Source organism: Pholis gunnellus, assembly GCF_910591455.1.
Source record: "Pholis gunnellus genome assembly, chromosome: 5".
NCBI lineage: Eukaryota > Metazoa > Chordata > Actinopteri > Perciformes > Pholidae > Pholis > Pholis gunnellus.
In genome coordinates, this window is record NC_136531.1 from 299,979 (window position 1) to 320,000 (window position 20,022).

General features: G+C 47.0%; 2 protein-coding genes across 2 annotated transcripts in view; both read right to left on the reverse strand.

Annotated features, from left to right (window-relative positions):
- Positions 1-401: 401 nt before the first annotated feature.
- Positions 402-14,853, reverse strand: LOC306696491 (uncharacterized protein). Its single transcript, XM_079160123.1, has 8 exons — positions 14,328-14,853; positions 12,442-12,593; positions 8,473-8,793; positions 7,211-7,336; positions 5,759-5,831; positions 5,215-5,367; positions 3,195-3,241; positions 402-3,098 (listed from the first exon to the last, which is right to left on the reverse strand). The coding sequence occupies exons 3-8, from the start codon at positions 8,744-8,746 to the stop codon at positions 2,551-2,553; spliced, it is 1,221 nt and encodes a 406-aa protein (XP_079016249.1). The 5' UTR covers positions 8,747-8,793; positions 12,442-12,593; positions 14,328-14,853; the 3' UTR covers positions 402-2,550.
- Positions 14,854-19,516: 4,663 nt separating this feature from the next.
- LOC306696487 (actin-binding protein WASF3-like) overlaps positions 19,517-20,022 on the reverse strand; it is a gene marked incomplete at its 5' end in the record, with an annotated part of 8,362 nt that continues 7,856 nt past the window's right edge. Inside the window, 2 exon segments of the mRNA XM_079160117.1 lie at positions 19,517-19,877; positions 19,962-20,022. The exon segment at positions 19,962-20,022 is cut by the window's right edge and continues 152 nt beyond it. Of these exon segments, the coding sequence (XP_079016243.1) occupies positions 19,714-19,877; positions 19,962-20,022 (225 nt within the window). The 3' untranslated portion in view covers positions 19,517-19,713.

Below are 20,022 nucleotides of genomic sequence, written 5' to 3' on the forward strand. Positions count from 1 at the left end.
ACTGGGATTGCCTAATTTTGACGAGTCTTTTACACAAACAGTGACTATGTCTGTTGATGACTCGGGTAAAATTATTTAGAGGGTAAAAATGCAACGGGATATACAGTAGTGACAAATAATAAGGTTTTAAAATCTGAATCTTTAACGTCACATTTTTCAGCACACAGCTGAAGAACTAATCGCTCTCACAGACACAGAGAGGAAAAAACAAACTAATATTACCTGAGACCTCATGTAGATATACGGCTCTGTTGAGACATGGGTTTAAACCATAAAGACATAATATTACGTTTTGACGTACATTTTGGAAATCATTTATTGTGATAAATAAATGAGGGTTAGGGTTGCAAGATGGCGCCGCTGGCACGGCGCCATCTTGCAACAATAACACATCCGGTTAACTGACGTCTAGTAAAAGTTAACTCTCAATCTTTACAAAGATATGAACCAATTTAAACACCTTGTTACCTGTTCAACTGGCGCTAAGAGGAGTTTTTACCACATTTATACACTTTTTACTCCACATTAAATACCGGAAGCTCTACTACCGTTTGTGTGTTTCTGTCAAGTTACACTTTCCACCTGAGACCAGGTTCCTTTCAAAATAAAACACAGGAAACACCACAATAAAAGCCTTAACGAAACCACTTCACACAGTAGTCACAGATATTTATGTAGCCGAGGGTTATGTTGCGTCGATACTTTATAGTAATAAAATAATAAACACGGGGCTCCATAGTCTGCAGTAAGATGGCAGCAACTTTATTCTCTTTTCACACCCTTCACAAGAACCTCTTTTCTCTTTTCCTCTTTCCGTTTCACCCTTCAGACCCCTAAACTCCGCCGACCGAAATTTTCCACCATTTTGAATTTTGGGAAAAATGCTTTTTTGCAAACTCTTCCTACACGCTAAGTCTGATTGCTACCAAATTAGCGGGGGATCATTATTGGGTCAATATCATTAAAAGTTACAAAAAACGTTTTGATATGTCATTGTGTTTAGAAGATATGGACCAATGAACTTCTTAGGGGTGTGGCTTGTACATCGGTAAACATTTGACCTAAAACCACCAAATTTGCAGCATATGTGCACATCACATACTGTTACATACCCTGCAATTTTCATTCCATTCAACCACTAGAGAGCGCTACAGTAAGTCACCCATTTTCTGCATTTTTGTGATTTTTCACCATTTTCAGCCTTTGTACTTTAATGAAGTACTCCTACAGAATTTATGGGATCGACATCAAATTTGGTCAAAATGATCTTAAGACCTTTGTGATAAAAAGTTATTAAGTTCGTGAGTTTTCATCGAAGGACCTTGACGTGGTGTGGCGGCCATTTTGTGCCTTTCGGCATGAAACAGGAAGTTGTTGTAACTCCAAGGAACATTGGCCAATCTGCACAAAATTTCTTATGCATGATGTTAGTTCAGGTTTGACCACATTTCAATGCTAAAATCCTCACAAAGTCATAGCGCCACTTACTGGCAAAAGGAAATGACAAGTTTTATACTTTGATGTAATCCTCCCAGCCAGTCATTCTGATCAGTCTCAATTTTAGTTTGAACATTCTTAAGACATTGAAGATGCTTCATAATGAATATTGTGAGTCTTTGTTGAACGCTTTTGCCGTGGCAATGCATCATTCGCCATTAAAAGGAAGCTTATTTTTCTGTGGTTTTGGATGCTCAAAAACTCATGTCATATGTCATGGGCATACATATTTTACATGGGTTTTTGCCTTGGCCGTTTTAAGTTGCATCCCATGGAGACTTGCATAAAAGTATCTTGGGACCATGCTCTAAACTGTACTGGAAGTCGGCCATTTTGATTTGTGTGTGAATTTTCCCTTGATTTTTGACAATTTAAAGGCGCTATACTTTAACAAACTCCTCCTCGGGACTTTGTCAGATCCACTTCAAATTTGGTCAGTACAATCTAAAGACCTTCGTGATTAAAAGTTATCAAAAGCTTTATGTTTGGTTAAATGGCTTAGCCATAGCAGGTGGCTACTTTACGTGATTCCCATCAAAAAAAGCTGATGTAACTCAGCTGGACTTGTTCCAAACGGTCCCAAAATTCCCATGCTTGATAACACTCATGGCCTGAGGATGTCCACAAGCTTAGTTTCACTAATACTCACAGCACCACCTGCTGGCGAAAGGAAATCTGTGTTTTGTGACAAACGGCATCTGATTTACATGACTTTTACACAATGTGGTTTACATTTCATATAGAGCAACATAATGCATGTTTGCACGTGTTCTGTAGCGCCACGCAGTGCAAAGCATCATTTCCAGCGTCACGCGGCCCACGCGGGATAGAAACGGCAGCGTTCATCGCTGCTCGCAGCTTTAATTAATATTATGTTCATTCATCCAAAAGTCTTCAACGGATCTTTAAGTTAAAGTAGTAAAACCTGAAAGTCCTGCATTCACAATGAAAGTAAAAGTACTAAAGTATTCATTTCTGAATTTCACCGAGGGATCAATAAAGGTTGAATCTGATCTTCAGCAATGTGAGTTTTTACAGAGGAGACTCTCCCTCCTACAGAGAACACAGAGACACTGAGGAACCAGACCTGGACCAGACCCTGGACCCAAATCCAGGATAAAGAGGTTCAGTGAATGTGGTGTTGAAGGTGTGGAGGTGGATCAGTGTGTCAGAGGAGACTCTGTAGAAGGACAGAGAGCCAGCAGGACAGTCCACATACACTGCTACTCTACCAGAGGAGGAGGAGGAGGAGGAGAGTTGTGTTCTTCTCTTGTTGTGATGGACAGAGTAACCATCATCATCAGAGCTCTCAAGACTCCAGGACTGATCGTTCCCTCCAAACAAACAGTCTTCACTCTTTCCTTTCCTTCTGATTCCTCTGTAACTCACTGATATATCTACTCCTCCTTTCCACTCGACCTCCCAGTAAGAGCGACCAGTCAGACCAGTTCTACACAGCAGCTGATGACAGGAGTCAAACCTGTCTGGATGATCAGGATATGACTGAACCTCCTTCAACATACGTGTCATCTTCCTCTTGTTGCCAGACAGTTTGAGGTTTCTGTTCACTGTGTTTGTGTCGATTGTGAGTTCACAGGAATCTGAAGGACAGAAGGAGACATGAAACAGCATCAGTTCATCATCAAACACAGCTGATGGGTTTATTTGAGACTTCATGAATCAAAGTGAACACTCACACTTCCTCAGATCAGCTTTCAGCCACTGAGCTCCAGCAGGTTCAACCCTGGAGGAAGAAACAGAGTCAGAATGAAGCTTCATCATCATCACTGATCTTCATCATATATCAAACGTATCTTATAGAAACATAACGAACCTCAACACAAACCAGACCAACTTGAGAAGTTTGTAAAATGTTCTATAAACACTTTGACACCATATTTGTCAAAAATAATGATCAATAAATGATCAACAGTTATGTTTCGAACAATAAAGTCACAATATGACGTCATCAATATCTCACTGGAAACAAAAGTAACACGTCAATAAAATAAACATCATTTCTGAGTGAAGTTTATGAAGAATGAAGAACACTGATCAGTATCAGTCGTCCTCTGTCCTCCATCTTTCTGTCCTCTGTCCTACTAGTCACCAGAAGTCATGAGTTCATCTCCTTTAAACATCTCAGAGCATAAACCAGAGCAAACGTACAGAAACACACTAGCATGAACACAACCAGTGCTGAGAGGAAGGCTCAGGGTAGAGCTTCATGAAGAGGTGAGTCTTCAGCCTGATGAAAGATGGGCAGCGACTCTGCTGTCCTGACGTCAGTGGGGAGTTCATTCCACCATCGTGGGGCCAGGACAGAGAACAGAGACCGGGTCCATCGGCCGCAGGGACCTCTGAGCGACGGGGAACCGATCGCCCCGAGGCAGCAGAGCCAAGTGGTCGGGGGGGTGTAGGGCTAGACCATGGCCTGGAGACAGGAAGGAGCTGTTCCTTTCACTGCCCTGTAGGCTAGCACCAGAGTCTGAACCTGTAGGCTAGCACCAGAGTCTGAACCTGTAGACTAGCACCAGAGTCTGAACCTGTAGACTAGCACCAGAGTCTGAACCTGTAGGCTAGCACCAGAGTCTGAACCTGTAGACTAGCACCAGAGTCTGAACCTGTAGGCTAGCACCAGAGTCTGAACCTGTAGACTAGCACCAGAGTCTGAACCTGTAGGCTAGCACCAGAGTCTGAACCTGGATGAGAGCTCTTACAGGGAGCCGGTGTAGAGCACGGAGAAGGGAGGTTGTGGGAGAACTTGGGGCGATTGAACACCAGACGAGCTGCAGCTTTCTGGACGAGCTCCAGAGGTCTGCTGGCCGACGCCGGAGCTCCGGCAAGTAGAGAGCTGCAGTAGACCAGGAGGGAGATGACCAGAGCCTGGATGAGGACCTGCACCGTCTCCTCAGTGAGGAAGAGGAGAATCCTCCTGATGTTGTAGAGCAGGAATCTACAGGAGCGAGTAGGAACAGTAGATCGGTTTGGTCCAGGTTGAGCTTGAGGTGTTGTGTCGTCATCCACTTCAAGATGTCAGCCAAGTACGCAGCGATGCGTTCCTCCACTTGAGTGTCACCGGAGGAAATGACGAGACCAGCTGGGTGTCATCAGCATCACAATGGGAGGAAAGGAAGGAATTCAGTCGCAATAGACTGAAGAAGAGGGGAGGGGATCGGATCAAGGGAGCATGTGGTGGGGCGGTTAGATGTAACAAGGTTGAGGACCTCGTTGGGGGAGAGGGGAGCAAGATAGAAAAGGAGCTCCACAAAACTCTAGAAAAACATCTCTTCAGCTGCTTTAGATGTTCCACCTTCTTCACCAGCTGGAGTCTCTAGATGTGTCTGTCTGCTGTTTGCTGCTGAGCAGCTCGTGTACAGTGAGTTTGTCAGAGCTTGTGTGATGGATGAGAGCAGTGAGAGTGAACCAGTAAAGCTGTGGTTGTTGTTACTCAGGTCCAGCTCTCTCAGACTAGAGGACTGGGAGCTGAGGACTGATGACAGAGCTTCACAGCTTCTCTCTGACAGATTACAGCCACTCAGCCTAAAATATGTACATCACGTGTGAAAACATTTCTATCTACATTTGACATAACTTACACTTTTATTTAGGTAGGCAATACTGTCCTAAGTAAAACGGTGTTAACTGACTCAAGAAAAATGACAATACACCATATGAAAGTTCTGGTTCACCATTTATAGGTTTGTTAAACCTGACCTGAGGGTTTCCAGTTTACAGGGTGGACTCTCCAGTCCAGCAGACAGCAGCTTGACTCCTGAATCCTGCAGGTCGTTGTTACTCAGGTCCAGCTCTCTCAGACTAGAGGACAGGGAGCTGAGGACTGATGACAGAGCTTCACAGCCACTCAACCTGAAGGAGAGTTAGTGATGAAGACAAACACAATACTGGTTTTTTCTTCTACAGTGTAAAATACAACATTTCTGAGTTTATAAATTGAACAATCGAGGATTAGAGTCTCAGGTGCCGAGAGGATTTTTACCTTTTATTGTGTCTATTACTGGATTCTAACAGCAACTAATGGATCCTCATCCATAATAACTTTCAGTCTTCAATGAACAACAAATTTAAAAGCTGCATTAATCTGAGAAGTTGAAATGAAACTGAAGAAACAATTTGCATGTTTTTCAGTTGATTAACTAATCAATTTGTTGACTAAATCTGTCAACAGAAGACTTTCATGAGTTGAGAACTACTCTGCTCATGTGATAAAGCTGTTAAAGGCAGTTATCTGGGTACTTACAGAGCTTTGTTGGAGGCTTTGACCTTTGGCACCAGCTGCAGGTTCTTCAGGTCCAACACGTCCAGATGTTTTCCTGATGACAATGAGATGACGATCAGAGCTGAACACTGAGCAGGAGACAGTTTATATGTGGAGAGACGTCCTGAACTCAGGGACTGTTGGATCTGCTCCACTAGAGAACCATCACTCAGTTCATTCAGACAGCGGAACAGATTGATGCTTCTCTCTGATCTTCTCCTTGATGTACTGGACTGTTCTCTGATTGGTCCGTGAGCTTCTTTTCTTTTTCAAACTTAGCACGTCTTTACTAGATATGATCAACCTGTCTTTACTAACAGGCCATGCACCACAGTCCTTCAGAGCAGCTGTAATTAAACCTCGTCTTAAGAAGCCCACTCTCCATCCAGAGGTGTTGGCTGACTATAGACCGATCTCTAACCTTCCCTTCCTCTCTAAGATCCTTGAGAAAGCAGTCACGAATCAGTTGTGTGACTTTCTACATAACAATAGTTTATTTGAGGATTTCTAGTCAGGATTTAGAAAGCATCACAGCACAGAGACAGCTCTGGTAAACATGACTAACGACCTTCTAATGGATCAGACAAAGGACTCTGTTCTGGTCTTGTTAGACCTTAGTGCTGTGTTCAACACCATTGATCATTACATCCTGTTACTCTCACAGCTCTGCCACCACTATCCTGTTTGTCCATCTCACCTCATCAGCTCATCACTCTCACCTGCTCACTCTGCTGCATCCACTATTTAGACCTCAGTCTCACACACACTCGCTGCCGGATCGTTCTCCGCGTTCATGCCAGACCTTCCAGCGTTTCCCTTTGGACTGATTCCCCGTTACGGACCCTGCCTGTTCTGGATTACCCCGCCTTGCCTCTGCCTCGGTAATTCACCCAGCCTTCTGTCCCCGACCACGAGAACCAGCCGCTGTCCTCCTGTGTATGTTCTTCCTGTTGTGTGTGCCGAAGGAGATAAAGCTTCGATTCAATCTATCCCTGGTGTTAGTCGTAGTGCTCCTGGGTCCTTAATACACCCGTACACTATCCAGTTTATTGGATATCTGTGACTTCCACAACAAGTGCTCAGCAGAAATAAAGATCATTTCTTCTATGTTGATGGAGGAAATAAATGGCTTAGTTTATAACAGTTTCCATGGAGATAAGCCTCCTCTCCGGCACGTCTTACGCAAATTAAGTGAATGATGCGAAGAACCACAAATGGTCCCGCGAGTAACGCGACAAGAAGACTGTTGGTGTGAACGCACCTGAAGGCTGAAAAATGTAAACTCGCGCCAATGAGGTTAATTAGTGTATTTCTCGTCTGTTGGCGTCTCTGCATTAAGTTTGGATGTAATCTACACGTTTGGTGTGAACACAACACGACTCTGATCTCTCACCTGGAGGTGCGTTCTGTGTATTTATGTTTATATTGACGTACCACCAGCACCGCCGCCTGCGATGTTCGGGGCCACGATAACACCTCCACCCTGGGCACAAACTGTGGCTCCAGCAGCAGGAGTCCAACCAGAGGAGGAGGAAGGTGGAGGAGGGGGGTTTTGTGCAGCTGTTGATGAAAGACACAAACAGGTTTATTTCCTGAAGTACATCAGAGTTCTTTCTAACAGGACTCTGATCTCTCACCTGGGCGTGCGTTCTGTAACTTCTCACTTTGAATGAAGTCCATCCAAACAACAGACCTTAGTCCTGCTCTGTGTCGACCACAACCAACACATTCACCCGACATGGAGTCTCAACTGTTTACAGTGTTTTTGACCCCCTGTGTGTGTGTGTGTCCATGTCAGAAGTTAGGACTGAACTTCCTGAAAGTGAAAGTGTTTGCTGCAGGTCTGATGATGTTCACTCAAACTCCACAAAATGAAACTTGTACATTTTAAATAGCTTGTTGGGTATTTTCTTTTAGGGAACTGAATTGAACCCAAACCCCAAAACATAAACTCCGTCAACAACGTTCAGGATGCTACCGCTTTGTTCAATCTCCATCAACGCATCAGCCTCATGTGCATAACAGCAGTATTTCATCTCACTGGGTAGTAACTCAGCTATTCCTACGGAAAACAATGCGCCATGATGCCGAGATATCCCACAAAATCATTTCATATGTTATCTACGTAATCATGAACGAGGAAGTATAAAGACCACAAAAGCCCACACAGGCTGAAAGGTGGATGGGTCCAACAAACAGCGACCTTTGATCCAGCAGACCGCTGCTTGTTCCTCCTCTGAAGCGAGAAGTAAGCGTTTTATAAGTTACGTAACCTGCGTTCTTTACTGTACTTTGCGTACCTAACGAAGTGTTTCACCACCTTTTCCTCAAAAGTCGTTCATGATCTTTTCCTAAACTAAGTAGTTTCTGTATTACTGTATTCATGTAATGAGCAGAATATGACTCGTGTTGATGGAATTTCATAGGAAAACGCACAAAACCTTTTGTAAGGTATCATACGACTCATTGTCTGAGGATACGTTGATCACAGTACTTACATTAATATCTCAGTGTCTCAAACCAAGGAGTAAATAAAAGAAGACTAAATCAGGTAGCGACAGCACAATCTGTCCAACAATAAAGATACATCAGCTGAGCCTTTCCTCATAATTAAGACCTGTTCCATTACAAGTACTGTGTTGCCCATTTGAACTCACTATTTGCATGAAAATACAAAAGACTGAAGTGTGACTGACCTTCTGGTCCTGAGCTGGTGTTTGGCAGCCTCTGCAGCAGATCTTTCCTGGGTATCTCCTGTAAAACCTTCCTGGTGACCTCGAGAGCTCCATGAAGTTCAAAGGTCTTCACCATCAGATCCACAGTTTTCAGCCTATTTGCATTCTCCAGCTTTGCCTCTTTGATAGCTTGGTAAGGTTCCATGAAGTCAGGCTGCTTCAGACACCAGGTGAATTTCTCAAATTCATCTTCTTTTAAATCCTCCAGAGTGTTCAAAAGGTCCACTGACGTCATCGTGGCTCCCTGCTAGAATCTGTCTGTTTCGTCACCTGAAGGAAAAACTGTGTTGGAACCACAGAAACAATGGAAAGTCAAATCGGAGTCTTTGTTTTTGTGGAGACAGGAAGTTAAACACATCCATGTGATCGCTGACAGCTAGTGATGTACTTTATACAGTGATGGGAGGAGAATGGGTCCAACAAACAGGACTTTCAAACAGGGGACTGGTATTCAGGACCGGTGTTCTTGAGTAAATGGACTGTACTTGTATAGTCTGTTCTAGTCTTCTGACCACTCAAAGCACTTTAACTCTACACGTCATCATTCACTCATTCACACCTATTCATACACTGATGACAGAGGCTACCATGCAAGGTCCCATCAGAACTATCTAACATTCATACACCGTGGGCACAGCTACGGGAGCTATTTGGGGTTAAGAGTCCAAGGACACATCGACATGGACTAGCGCCGCCGGGTATCAAACCGCCGATCCTCAGATTGAAGGTCGTCCCTGCTCTACCACTGAGCCACAGTCGCCCCTAACTAGTGAGCTGTTAACTTACTTAACTTCAGGTGCTTTTTTAAAAACCCAACCATGATGTTTTTCCTAAAACTGTCAAAGTGGTTTTGATGCATAAATCTAACGTTCTGTTCCAGCACTTCTCCGCTGTGGCCTCCTCGGCTATAAAGAAGTCGGTGGGCTGTGAGACTAAAGCGTTTCTACTCGATCTTGGCACCAGAGCATGAGCCTCCACAGACGAAATGAATTGAGAAGAATCAAAAAGACAACGAGTGAAACCAACAAAACTCCATAAAACAACCTCCATAATGAAGAGGAGGGATTGTAACCAGAACACCTTAGGCCGGAGATCAATGATCGACTTTGTTATCGTATCATCTGATCTGCGGCCGTATGTCTTGGACACTCGGGTGAAGAGAGGAGCAGAGCTGTCAACTGATCACCACCTGGTGGTGAGTTGGATCAGATGGCGGGGGAACCGGTTAGAAAGACCCGTCAAGCCCAAACGTATAGTGAGGGTGAACTGGGAACGTCTGGCGGAGAACCCTGTCCGGGAGGTCTTTAACTCCCACCTCCGGAAGAACTTATCACACATCCCGAGGGAGGTTGGGGACATGGAATCCGAATGGACCATGTTCAAAACCTCTATTGTGGACGCGGCCGCTAGGAGCTGTGGCCGGAAGGTCATCGGTGCCTGTCGTGGCGGCAACCCGAGAACCCGGTGGTGGACACCGGAGGTGAGGGAAGCCGTCAAGCTTAAGAAGGAGACCTTCAGGGCCTTGCTGGCCCAGGGGTCTCCTGGAGCAGCTGAGAGGTACCGGCAGGTCAGAAGGGCTGCAGCTGCGGTGGTCCCGGATGCTAAAACTCGGGCATGGGAGGAGTTCGGGGAGGCCATGGAGAAGGACTTTTGGTTGGCCTCAAGGAGGTTCTGGCAAACCATCCGACGGCTCAGGAAGGGAAAGCAGGCTGTTCTCATCAGGGGGGGGAACTGTTGACCCGGACGGGGGACATCGTCGGGCGGTGGAAAGAGCACTTTGAGGAACTCCTAAACCCGACCAACATGTCCTCTGCAGAGGAGGCAGCGCCTGAAGACCTGGGGGGCTCACCCATATCCCTGGCAGAGGTCGCTAAGGTAGTCAAAAAGCTCCTTGGTGGCAAGGCGCCGGGGGTGGATGAGATCCGCCCTGAGATGCTGAAGGCGCTGGACACTGTTGGGCTGTCTTGGCTGACACACCTCTTCAGTGTCGCATGGGGGTCGGGATCAGTGCCCATGGACTGGCAGACCGGGGTGGTGGTTCCCATTTTCAAAAAAGGGGGACCGGAGAGTGTGCTCAAATTATCGGGGTATCACACTCCTCAGCCTCCTGGGGAAGGCTTATGCCAGGGTGCTGGAAAGGAGGGTCCGACCGTTTGTCGAACCTCGGATTCAAGAGGAGCATTGCGGATTCCGTCCCGGCCGTGGAACAGTGGACCAGCTCTTTACCCTCGCAAGACTACTGGAGGGGTTCTGGGAGTTTGCCCAACCAGTCTACATGGGCTTTCGACCGGGTCCCTCGGGGGTTCTTGTGGGGGTCCTGCGGGAGTATGGGGTGCCGGACCCGTTACAATGGGCGATCCGGTCTCTGTACGACCGCAGTAGGAGCTGTGTCCGCATTCTTGTCAATAAGTCAGACACGTTCCCGGTGGGTGTTGGCCTCCGCCAGGGCTGCCCTTTGTCACCGGTCCTGTTCGTGACTTTCATGGACAGTATTTCTAGGCGCAGCCGGGGGTGGAGAACGTCAGGTTCGGGGGTCTCTGGATCACCTCTCTGCAGTTTGCAGATGATGTGGTCCTGTTGGCCTCCTCGGATCGTGACCTCCAGCATTCACTGGGGCGGTTTTCAGCCGAGTGTGGAGCGGCGGGGATGAGAGTTAGCACCTCCAAATCTGAGGCCATGGTGCTCTGCCGAGGCGTTCCCAGGCCAGCTGGGAGATATAATCTCTCCAGCATGTTCTGGGAGATCGACAGGCGGATTGGTGCGGCTGCAGAAGTAAAGTAGGCGCTGCACCGGACCGTCTTGGTGAAGAGAGAGATGAGCCGGAAGGCAAAGCTCTCAATTTACTGGTCGGTCTACGTTCCTACCCTCACCTGTGGTCACGAACTCTGGGCCGTGATCGAAAGGACAAGGTCGCGGGTACAAGTTTTCCCAGCCCTCGTATGGGATTATAGTCCCCTAGTGATATAGTTGTGTAGATTTGTGTGTCGTCTGCATAATTATGATAACACACTTTGTTGTTTTCCATAATCTGAGCCAGTGGAAGCGTGTAGATGTTGAACAGAAGAGGCCCCAGTATTGAACCTTGGGGAACACCACATGTCATTTTAGTCAGTTCTGATGTGTAATTAGCTACAGACACAAAGTATTCTCGGTCCTTCAAGTAGGATTCAAACCAGTTGAGTGTTGTGCCAGAGAGTCCCACCCAGATTTTTTGTCTTTCTAGTGGTATGTCATGGTCGACTGTGTCTAATGCCCTGTTCCCCGTCTGATCCCCGGCCTCTAGAGTTCCATCTCCCTGATCCCCGGTCTGGGCCCCAGTGTCCCCAGTCCGGTTCCGCTGAGCCTCTGTGTCCCCAATCTGGTTCCCCTGAGCAACTCCGGTGGTCCGGTCGCCCTCCTGAGCACCTTTGTCCGGAGCAACTCCGGCAGTAAGTCCATCCAACTGCCCGCCCTCCGGAGCCCTGTTGCCAACTGGATGCAGTTTGGTCCATCATCCCGGTTCCCCAGTCTGCCTGCCCTGCCCGGTTCTCATCCTCACGTCCTTGGATTCCCTGTTGAGTTTCCCTTTGTGTTCGCGTTCATTAAAACCTGTTCTCACTCTGCAATCTGGTCTTGTCTGCATTTGGGTCCACCCACCACCCCGTGACACACATACTGTATTTCAGCAGTGAGTCAGCGCAGATTAAAATCAAACTTGTTTCCTGGTGATGATCAAATCTGACTCAACGGAACATGAAAAGACTCAAAGGCTGAAAAGACTTTGGCCATAAAGTTTCATATGACAGAATATGAGTGAATTGATTCAGATACAAAGAGTAAATATCAGAGCTGAAAGAATTGATCACTGCTCTCATCTACAAGTTTATTCTGTCACAAATGTCAGCAGAGCTCCTTAATCAGAGTCTACAGATACCTGTTAAAGTCACTCACCTGTTAAAGTCACATCCAGATGAGCTCAAAGAGACTTTCTACCTTCGTCTGCAGACACCGACAGACGCAGCCATCGCGTCCTCACACCTTCAAATCCAAGTCAGGACTCGTCAGTAAGACGTGAGAGCAGAAACCCGTTCTGTGCTGTAGTGCTGCCAGTAAACAAAAGGTGCGTCAGTCACAGTTCTGATTGGAGAGAATTCACAGCAGCCTGAAACACTGACAGAGAGAAGAAGCGGAGAAACAGGTTCATCAACGAATGTGGAGGAACAACTGTAAGCTCATGACGACATGTGACGAACACAAAGAGCCTTTATCAATACCAAGGAGGGACTTTGGAGTTTGGACTTTGGATGCCAAACGGGAGGACGCAGTTCAGTCATTCTGGAATATAACAGCAGCTTACTTGATGACATCATCACCTCAGCTGGTCTCGATAATGAGTTCAATCCGGTTCTTCACTGTCAAATATTTTTACAATTAAGTCCAATATGACAACCCTGCTGTTTCTGTTTTCATTTGAAATAAAATATTATACTGTACACACATAATTGTAAATATATATGTTTCATATTTGGTTTGATTGTAAAAGCACAATGAGATTAATCGCAAAATAATCATGCGATTAATCTCATTGTTATGCGCAAAGTTCAATAATAAATTCTAAAGTAGTGTATTGTTTACTTTTATGTTAAAGTGCTGCTCTATGAACTAAAGGTCAACAACATTTGGTTTAAACACTTTAAACTCATCAGGTTCTTGTTAACAGCAGGATTCTCTTCACACAGCAGCAGTTATAACACAGTTATAATGATTCTGATCATAGATATTCAGCCGGTGTTCACAACTTTATCTTCATGTGTGTCAGAGATGAATTTAAATCTACATCTTAAACTGCAAACCTATCTACGTCATGTTTTAATGTTTGTTAAATTCTCAGTAGTGATAACTAAATGATGTGATTATTATACATATTACAAACTAAACACTTTAAAAACTCTAAAACAATAATTTATGTGGTATTTGTTATCAAATGCACGTTGGTACATAGAGGGTGATAAGAAGCTGTACATGGAGGGACTTAGGACCCAGGGGAATGTAGGGGAAGCATGAACCTGTGGTCTGTCCCGTGGCAGCAACGCGCAGCATGAGGAAGCTAAGCTAATAAAGAGTTAAGAGCAGTTTGTGCTCTCGTGCTTATATGTTCATTTAAAAACACAACAATATGTATTTTGATATTGTCACGTTTGATCCTGTAATAACGAGACTATCGCGTGCGCTGTGTGTGTGAGCATACGCTGGTGGAGGTGTGCGCGCGCGGATCGGGGAGGAGCTCCTCCGTGCGCGATACAGAGAGCGGAGGATATTTGTAAATTGTATCAAGTCCGACTTTTAAAGTTGTTTTTTTTGCTGGCGGATTCGCGGGCCACATAAAATGACGTGGCGGGCCGTAGGTTTGACACCCCTGCTCTAAAGCATCCACATCTAGCTGCCTCCTCCACTCTCCCTCATAGCTTCCTTCACTACTTTCCTTCCCTCTGTTGTGAGACTCAGAGCAGCTGAGTTCTCATCAATAATTTTATCTCCGCCTGAATCAGCTCTCTGTTCCCCGTCCTGACTGTCTGTCCTCCCCGGCCACGGTCGGCGGGTCCTCGCCCCCCCGCGGAGCAGCGACCTCCGCCGGCTCGTCACCCAGCGGAGCCCCGGTGTGATCGCGCTCCTCCGCCGGTACTTCCCCACACTCAGAGCACCTGATGCTACCTGTGCTAGCGTGCACCATGTAGCGTCCCTCCCCGTGTTTCACCCTGCAGGAGACCTGCAGCGTCTGTGAGCGACAGGTGAGGAACATGAACAGCTGTCTCCTGAAGGACATGCTTCAGACCCACCGTCCTGAAGCTGCTCGCCAGCTTCCCGAAGCGCTGCAGCTCTCGCTCCAACACCTGGTTGGGGATGAACGGGGGAACACCGGAGACGGTGACCCGGGTGGAGGCACTGCGAGCGGGGAAACCTGCAGAAACACGCCGTTCAGCGAGACGCCGCTCGATATCAACTCCGCCACAAAACGCTCCTCTTTCAGAAACACCAGCACAGCTCTGTTCCTCCTGGAGGCAGAGGACAGGTTAGCGTGTCCCACACGGTCTCCCACAGCAGGAGAACCTCTACCGGGACACGGTCTCCCACAGCAGGAGGACCTCTACCGGGACACACGGACGCCTCAAAGACATGGACGCCATCCCGACAAGATACACCGAAAACACACCACACCACCACAACTCAATCACACAGCGAACTATGGAGAAAGATTTAAGAAAAGTTTAAGAAAATCACCAAACATTTAGCAAAACTCTCCACGCTGTCCACCACCACGCCCTCAGAGAGAGAGAGAGAGAGAGAGAGAGAGAGAGAGAGAGCGGCAGCAGAAGGAAGTGACGCAACACAAACACAGCTGTTCACCGCTCGCTGCGCGGGTCTTGTGTTAAAAATGTTCACTTGATAATAACAATTTGTAAAATGCGTTGATTAATGAATGTGTTAACTTGCCCAGCACTGATATATATATATATAGATATAGATATATAGACTTGCGCTACTTAGTGCTATATATACATAGCTGGCTGCTGCCTTCGGCCTATAAGCCCCGCCCCGTCCTGAGGGAGGGGGCGGGGCTTCTTCCTCACACACCTGGTGTGCTGCACGTCTGGCAGCAGTATTGCTTGAGTCGAACTGGCGGCACCTTTTTGCATTCGTTATGAGAATGTAAATTTTTGTTGCAAATGAAAATGTCCTTTGTTGAATGCAGGTCTTGTTTGGTGAGCTCCTTGCCGGGCCAGACCATAACACTAGCAGTTGTATTAACGTCTGTATGTGGCCAACAACTGAATGTCAAATCAAATAAAGAATGAATTATATCTCAACAATATTTATTATCGGATTTCAAATCTAACTGGATGAATTATAAATAATACCTAATCTAATAATAAATAAATGTTCTCTCACTTCAAGTAAAATAAGGATTAAAGAATAAATGTCAAAACAAAAGGAAAGTAATTTGAAAAATAAAGTACTTAATTTTAGAACAATGTATTTCACTGAATTGCCCTGCAGCTTAAATTCAGTTCATTCAGGTGTGAAGTGATGTCAATCAAAAACCATGATAATATATTTTTCTCAAATAAGATGAATGTGTGTTCAGGACTCTATTCTCTCCATTGACATCATTGTTGTTCAGTGAATTCATGTGTTAAGATTCTGATGATATTGGGCTCTTTGTTTATGATGTGACTTGCAGGGAGCAAGGCTCTGACTGTTTGTGCTCATGCACCAGGCAGCAGTTCAGAGTATCCGGCCTTCTTGGAGTCGGTGGGAGGGTCCTGGAAAGGGCGCCGCCTGCCGACTCCATAGTTCTCCTGGGGGACTTCAACGCTCACGTGGGCAATGACGGAGAAACCTGGCGGGGGGTGATTGGGAGGAACGGCTTGCCCGATCTGAACCCGAGTGGTGTCTCATTATTGGACTTCTGTGCTAGCCACGGTTTGGCCATAACGAACACCATGTGATGGTTCACGGTGTTCTGTGAGGGTTCCGGGGTAGAGCAAAGACTCCAGTAGGTAGTCAAACACAGAAACTGAAAACAACTCAGAGCGGGCAAAAATCCAAACTGAAAAAAGCAAAGTCACAAACCATAGGACAAGACGAGGGAAAGCTCTGGAGACAAGATGAGCTCACGGGGAAGGACAAGGCTGGAACACGGAGCCCACGGGGGGAAGAAACCAAGAACAAATGACAATCTGACGACCGGAACAGGGAAAGCAGGGGAGTATACATATGTGTGGGGTGAGGAGAAGATTGCAGGCAGGTGAGTTGGAATGTGTGCAGTGTGGGGTTGGCAGAGGGAAAAGCCAGGGGCAGGTGATTGGGCACAGGTGAAGAGAATGAGCACAATCAGGAGAAACACACACACACACACACTAGAGGCAAATCCTAACCGTGACACACCAAGTTCGAACATAAGGTGGCTCATAAGTGTACCTGGTACCAGAACACCTTAGGCCGGAGATCAATGATCGACTTTGTAATCGTATCATCTGATCTGCGGCCGTATGTTTTGGACACTCGGGTGAAGAGAGGAGCAGAGCTGTCAACTGATCACCACCTGGTGGTGAGTTGGATCAGATGGCAGGGGAACCGGTTAGAAAGACCCGTCAAGCCCAAACGTATAGTGAGGGTGAACTGGGAACGTCTGGCAGAGGACCCTGTCTGGGAGGTCTTTAACTCCCACCTCCGGAAGAACTTCTCACACATCCCAAGGGAGGTTGGGAACATGGAATCTGAATGGACCATGTTCAAAGCCTCTATTGTGGCCGCGGCTGCTAGGAGCTGTGGCCGGATGGTCATCGGTGCCTGTCGTGGCGGCAACCCGAGAACCCGGTGGTGGACACCGGAGGTTAAGCTGAAGAAGGAGGCCTTTCGGGCCTGGTTGGCTCAGGGGTCTCCTGGAGCAGCTGAGAGGTACCGGCAGGCCAGAAGGACTGCAGCTGCGGTGGTCACGGATGCTAAAACTTGGGCATGGGAGGAGTTCGGGGAGGCCATGGAGAAGGACTATCGGTTGGTCTCAAGGAGGTTTTGGCAAACCATCCGACGCCTCAGGAAGGGAAAGCAGCGCCTACCCCACCCTGTTCTCAGCGGGGGGGGGGGGGGGGGGGGGGGGGCTGCACCCATATCCCGCTAAGGTAGTCAAAAAGCTCCTTGGTGGCAAGGCGCCGGGGGTGGATGAGATAAGGATGTTTATTGTCATTATAAAAACATACAACAAAATTAATTTGGCGACTCAGTGAGTACAGCAGCAACAGGTAAAAAGTGTATAAAAACATTAAGACAAGACATTCAAATAATATATACAAGATAAAACACAGGCATCAATGGCTTCAAAGTGAAAAAGGTGCTTTGTTAAAGTGTCGTGCTTATTGTCTATTTTTGTTTCACCGCAGCACTGTCCGGTGTGAGCTGGGTGGGGGGGTGATGGAGGAAACCGCTCTGGGGAAAAAGCTGTTCCTCAGGCTGTTAGTCCGGGTTTTGATAGTCCTGTATCTCCTTCCTGATGCTAGAGGAACAAACAGAGAGTGACCCGGGTGTGTGATGTCTGTGCAGATGTTGCTGGCCTTCTTCTGGAGGCGGCCAGCGTACAGGTCCAGGTCAGGGAGGGTAACTCCCACAATCCTCTGTGCTGTTTTAGCCACACGGGCTAGATCCCTCCTGTTCTCTGCTGTCTGCTGGCACACCACACAGTGAAGCCCTGACAGAGGATGCTTTCAATCACGCTTCTGTAGAAGTTAACGAGAGGTCCAGGAGGCCAGCTTGTTTTAGCTTCCTCAGAAAGAAGAGCCTCTGCTGGGCTTTCTTCACCAGGTCCGTCCTGAGATGCTGAAGGCGATGGTCACTGTTGGGCTGTCTTGACTAACACGCCTCTTCAGTGTCGCATGGGGGGCGGGATCAGTGCCCATGGACTGGCAGACCGGGGTGGTGGTTCCCATTTTCAAAAAGGGGGACTGGAGAGTGGGCTCGAACTATCCTCAACACTACTCAGCCTCCCGGGGAAGGCTTATGCCAGGGTGCTGGAAAGGAGGCTGCGACCGTATGTCGAACCTCGGATTCAAGAGGATCAGTGCGGATTCCGTCCCGGCCGTGGAACAGTGGACCAGCTCTTTACCCTCACAAGACTACTGGAGGCCCAACCAGTCTACATGTGCTTTGTGGACTTGGAGAAGGCTTTCGACCGGGTCCCTCGGGGGTTCTTGTGGGGGTGCTGCGGGAGTATGGGGTGCCAGACCCGTTACAACGGGCGATCCGGTCTCTGTACGACTGCAGTAGGAGCTGTGTCCGCATCCTCAGCAGTAAGTCAGACACGTTCCCGGTGGGTGTTGGCCTCCGCCAGGGCTGCCCTCTGTCACCGGTCCTGTTCGTGACTTTCATGGACAGGATTTCTAGGCGCAGCCGGAGGGTGGACAACGTCAGGTTCGGGGGTCTTGGGATCACCTCTCTGCTGTTTGCAGACGATGTGGTCCTGTTGGCCTCCTCGGATCGTGACCTCCAGCGTTCACTGGGGCGGTTTGCAGCCGAGTGTGAAGCGGCGGGGATGAGAGTCAGCGCCTCCAAATCTGAGGCCATGGTGCTTTGCCAGAAACCGGTGGATCGCTCCCTCCAGGTGGGGACGGAGTGCCTACCTCAAGTGAAGGAGTTCAAGTATCTCAGGGTCTTGTTCACGAGTGAGGGTACGATGGAGCGGGAGGTCGACAGGCTGATCGGAGCAGCACCTACTTTACTGCTGCAGCCGCACCGTCTTGGTGAGGGTCAGTCTACGTCCCGACCCTCACCAATGTCCACGAACTCGTGACCGAAATACATAAAAAATAAATAAAACTTTTGAGAAAAATAAATATTTTGTCAATAAAGTTCTCTTTTGAAGACAGACTTCTTTCACATTTTTTGTTTAATAATTTATATATTTTTTCCACCAACATGCAAAATCACATCAGAAAATATCAATGAATCCATACGTCTCTACAACCAATCAGAGGTTTTTTCTTCATTTACAGATGATGTCATGACATCACACACGATGTCACACAAAAACAATAATCATAATAATAATAATGTTATAGCTGTCCTCTGGTTACCATGGCAACGAAGGATTCAGACCAATAAAGGACACGATCACAGTCACAATAAAATAAACTGAACGATAGAATCAATCAATCAATGCCTGAACATAAAGGAAATATTACGATAATTAAACATCCAACTGTAAACAAAACAGGAAGTTAAAAACCTTCAGACAGGAAGTACTCATCGTCCGGAAGAGAGAAGAGTCGTTACAATGTAACGGGTTCATCCTCTGGAGAACCTGAACAGGAACTGTGAGGTTCAATTAGAACAAATTAAATAAGACAAAAAACATTGTTTAATCTCTTCAGAGCAGTTATGTACGTCCAGATGTGTAGAAGTTATATATATATATATATATATATATATATATATATATATATATATATATATGTATATGTATGTGTGCGTGTGTGTGTTTGTGTGTGTGTGTGTGTGACAGTTAAGTAGCATTATCAGCTAGTTTTTCTTTATCTAGATATTATCCAGTGGTTTTATTGGTGTTTTACTTCCTGTGTCAGTTTCAGGTTCTAACTCTGGTCTGGGGTCAGTCTCCTCAGTCCTGGTCTGGGGTCAGTCTTCTCAGTCCTGGTCCTCTGGCTCTGATCCTCCTCAGTCGGACCAGTCCTGGTCCTCTGGTTCTGAGTCCTCCTCTGACTCGCTGTACTCTACAGCGATGCGTCGTGACAGAATGGTGGCGACATCGTTTCCTGTTGGTTCTCGTTTCTTGGCCTCTTCTTGCTCTCGCTGCTCCTGAACCTTCCTCAGCTGGATCCCTGTAGACCAGGAGAGACCAGAATCCTCAGTGAACTGGGTCACACCACGTGTCGGACTAACCTGACAGTGAGACGGGTGCTCACCTCTGCGTATGGCGGCCAAAAGGTCGCTGCGGGCGTCGTTCACCGGCGTGGTCGGACCACC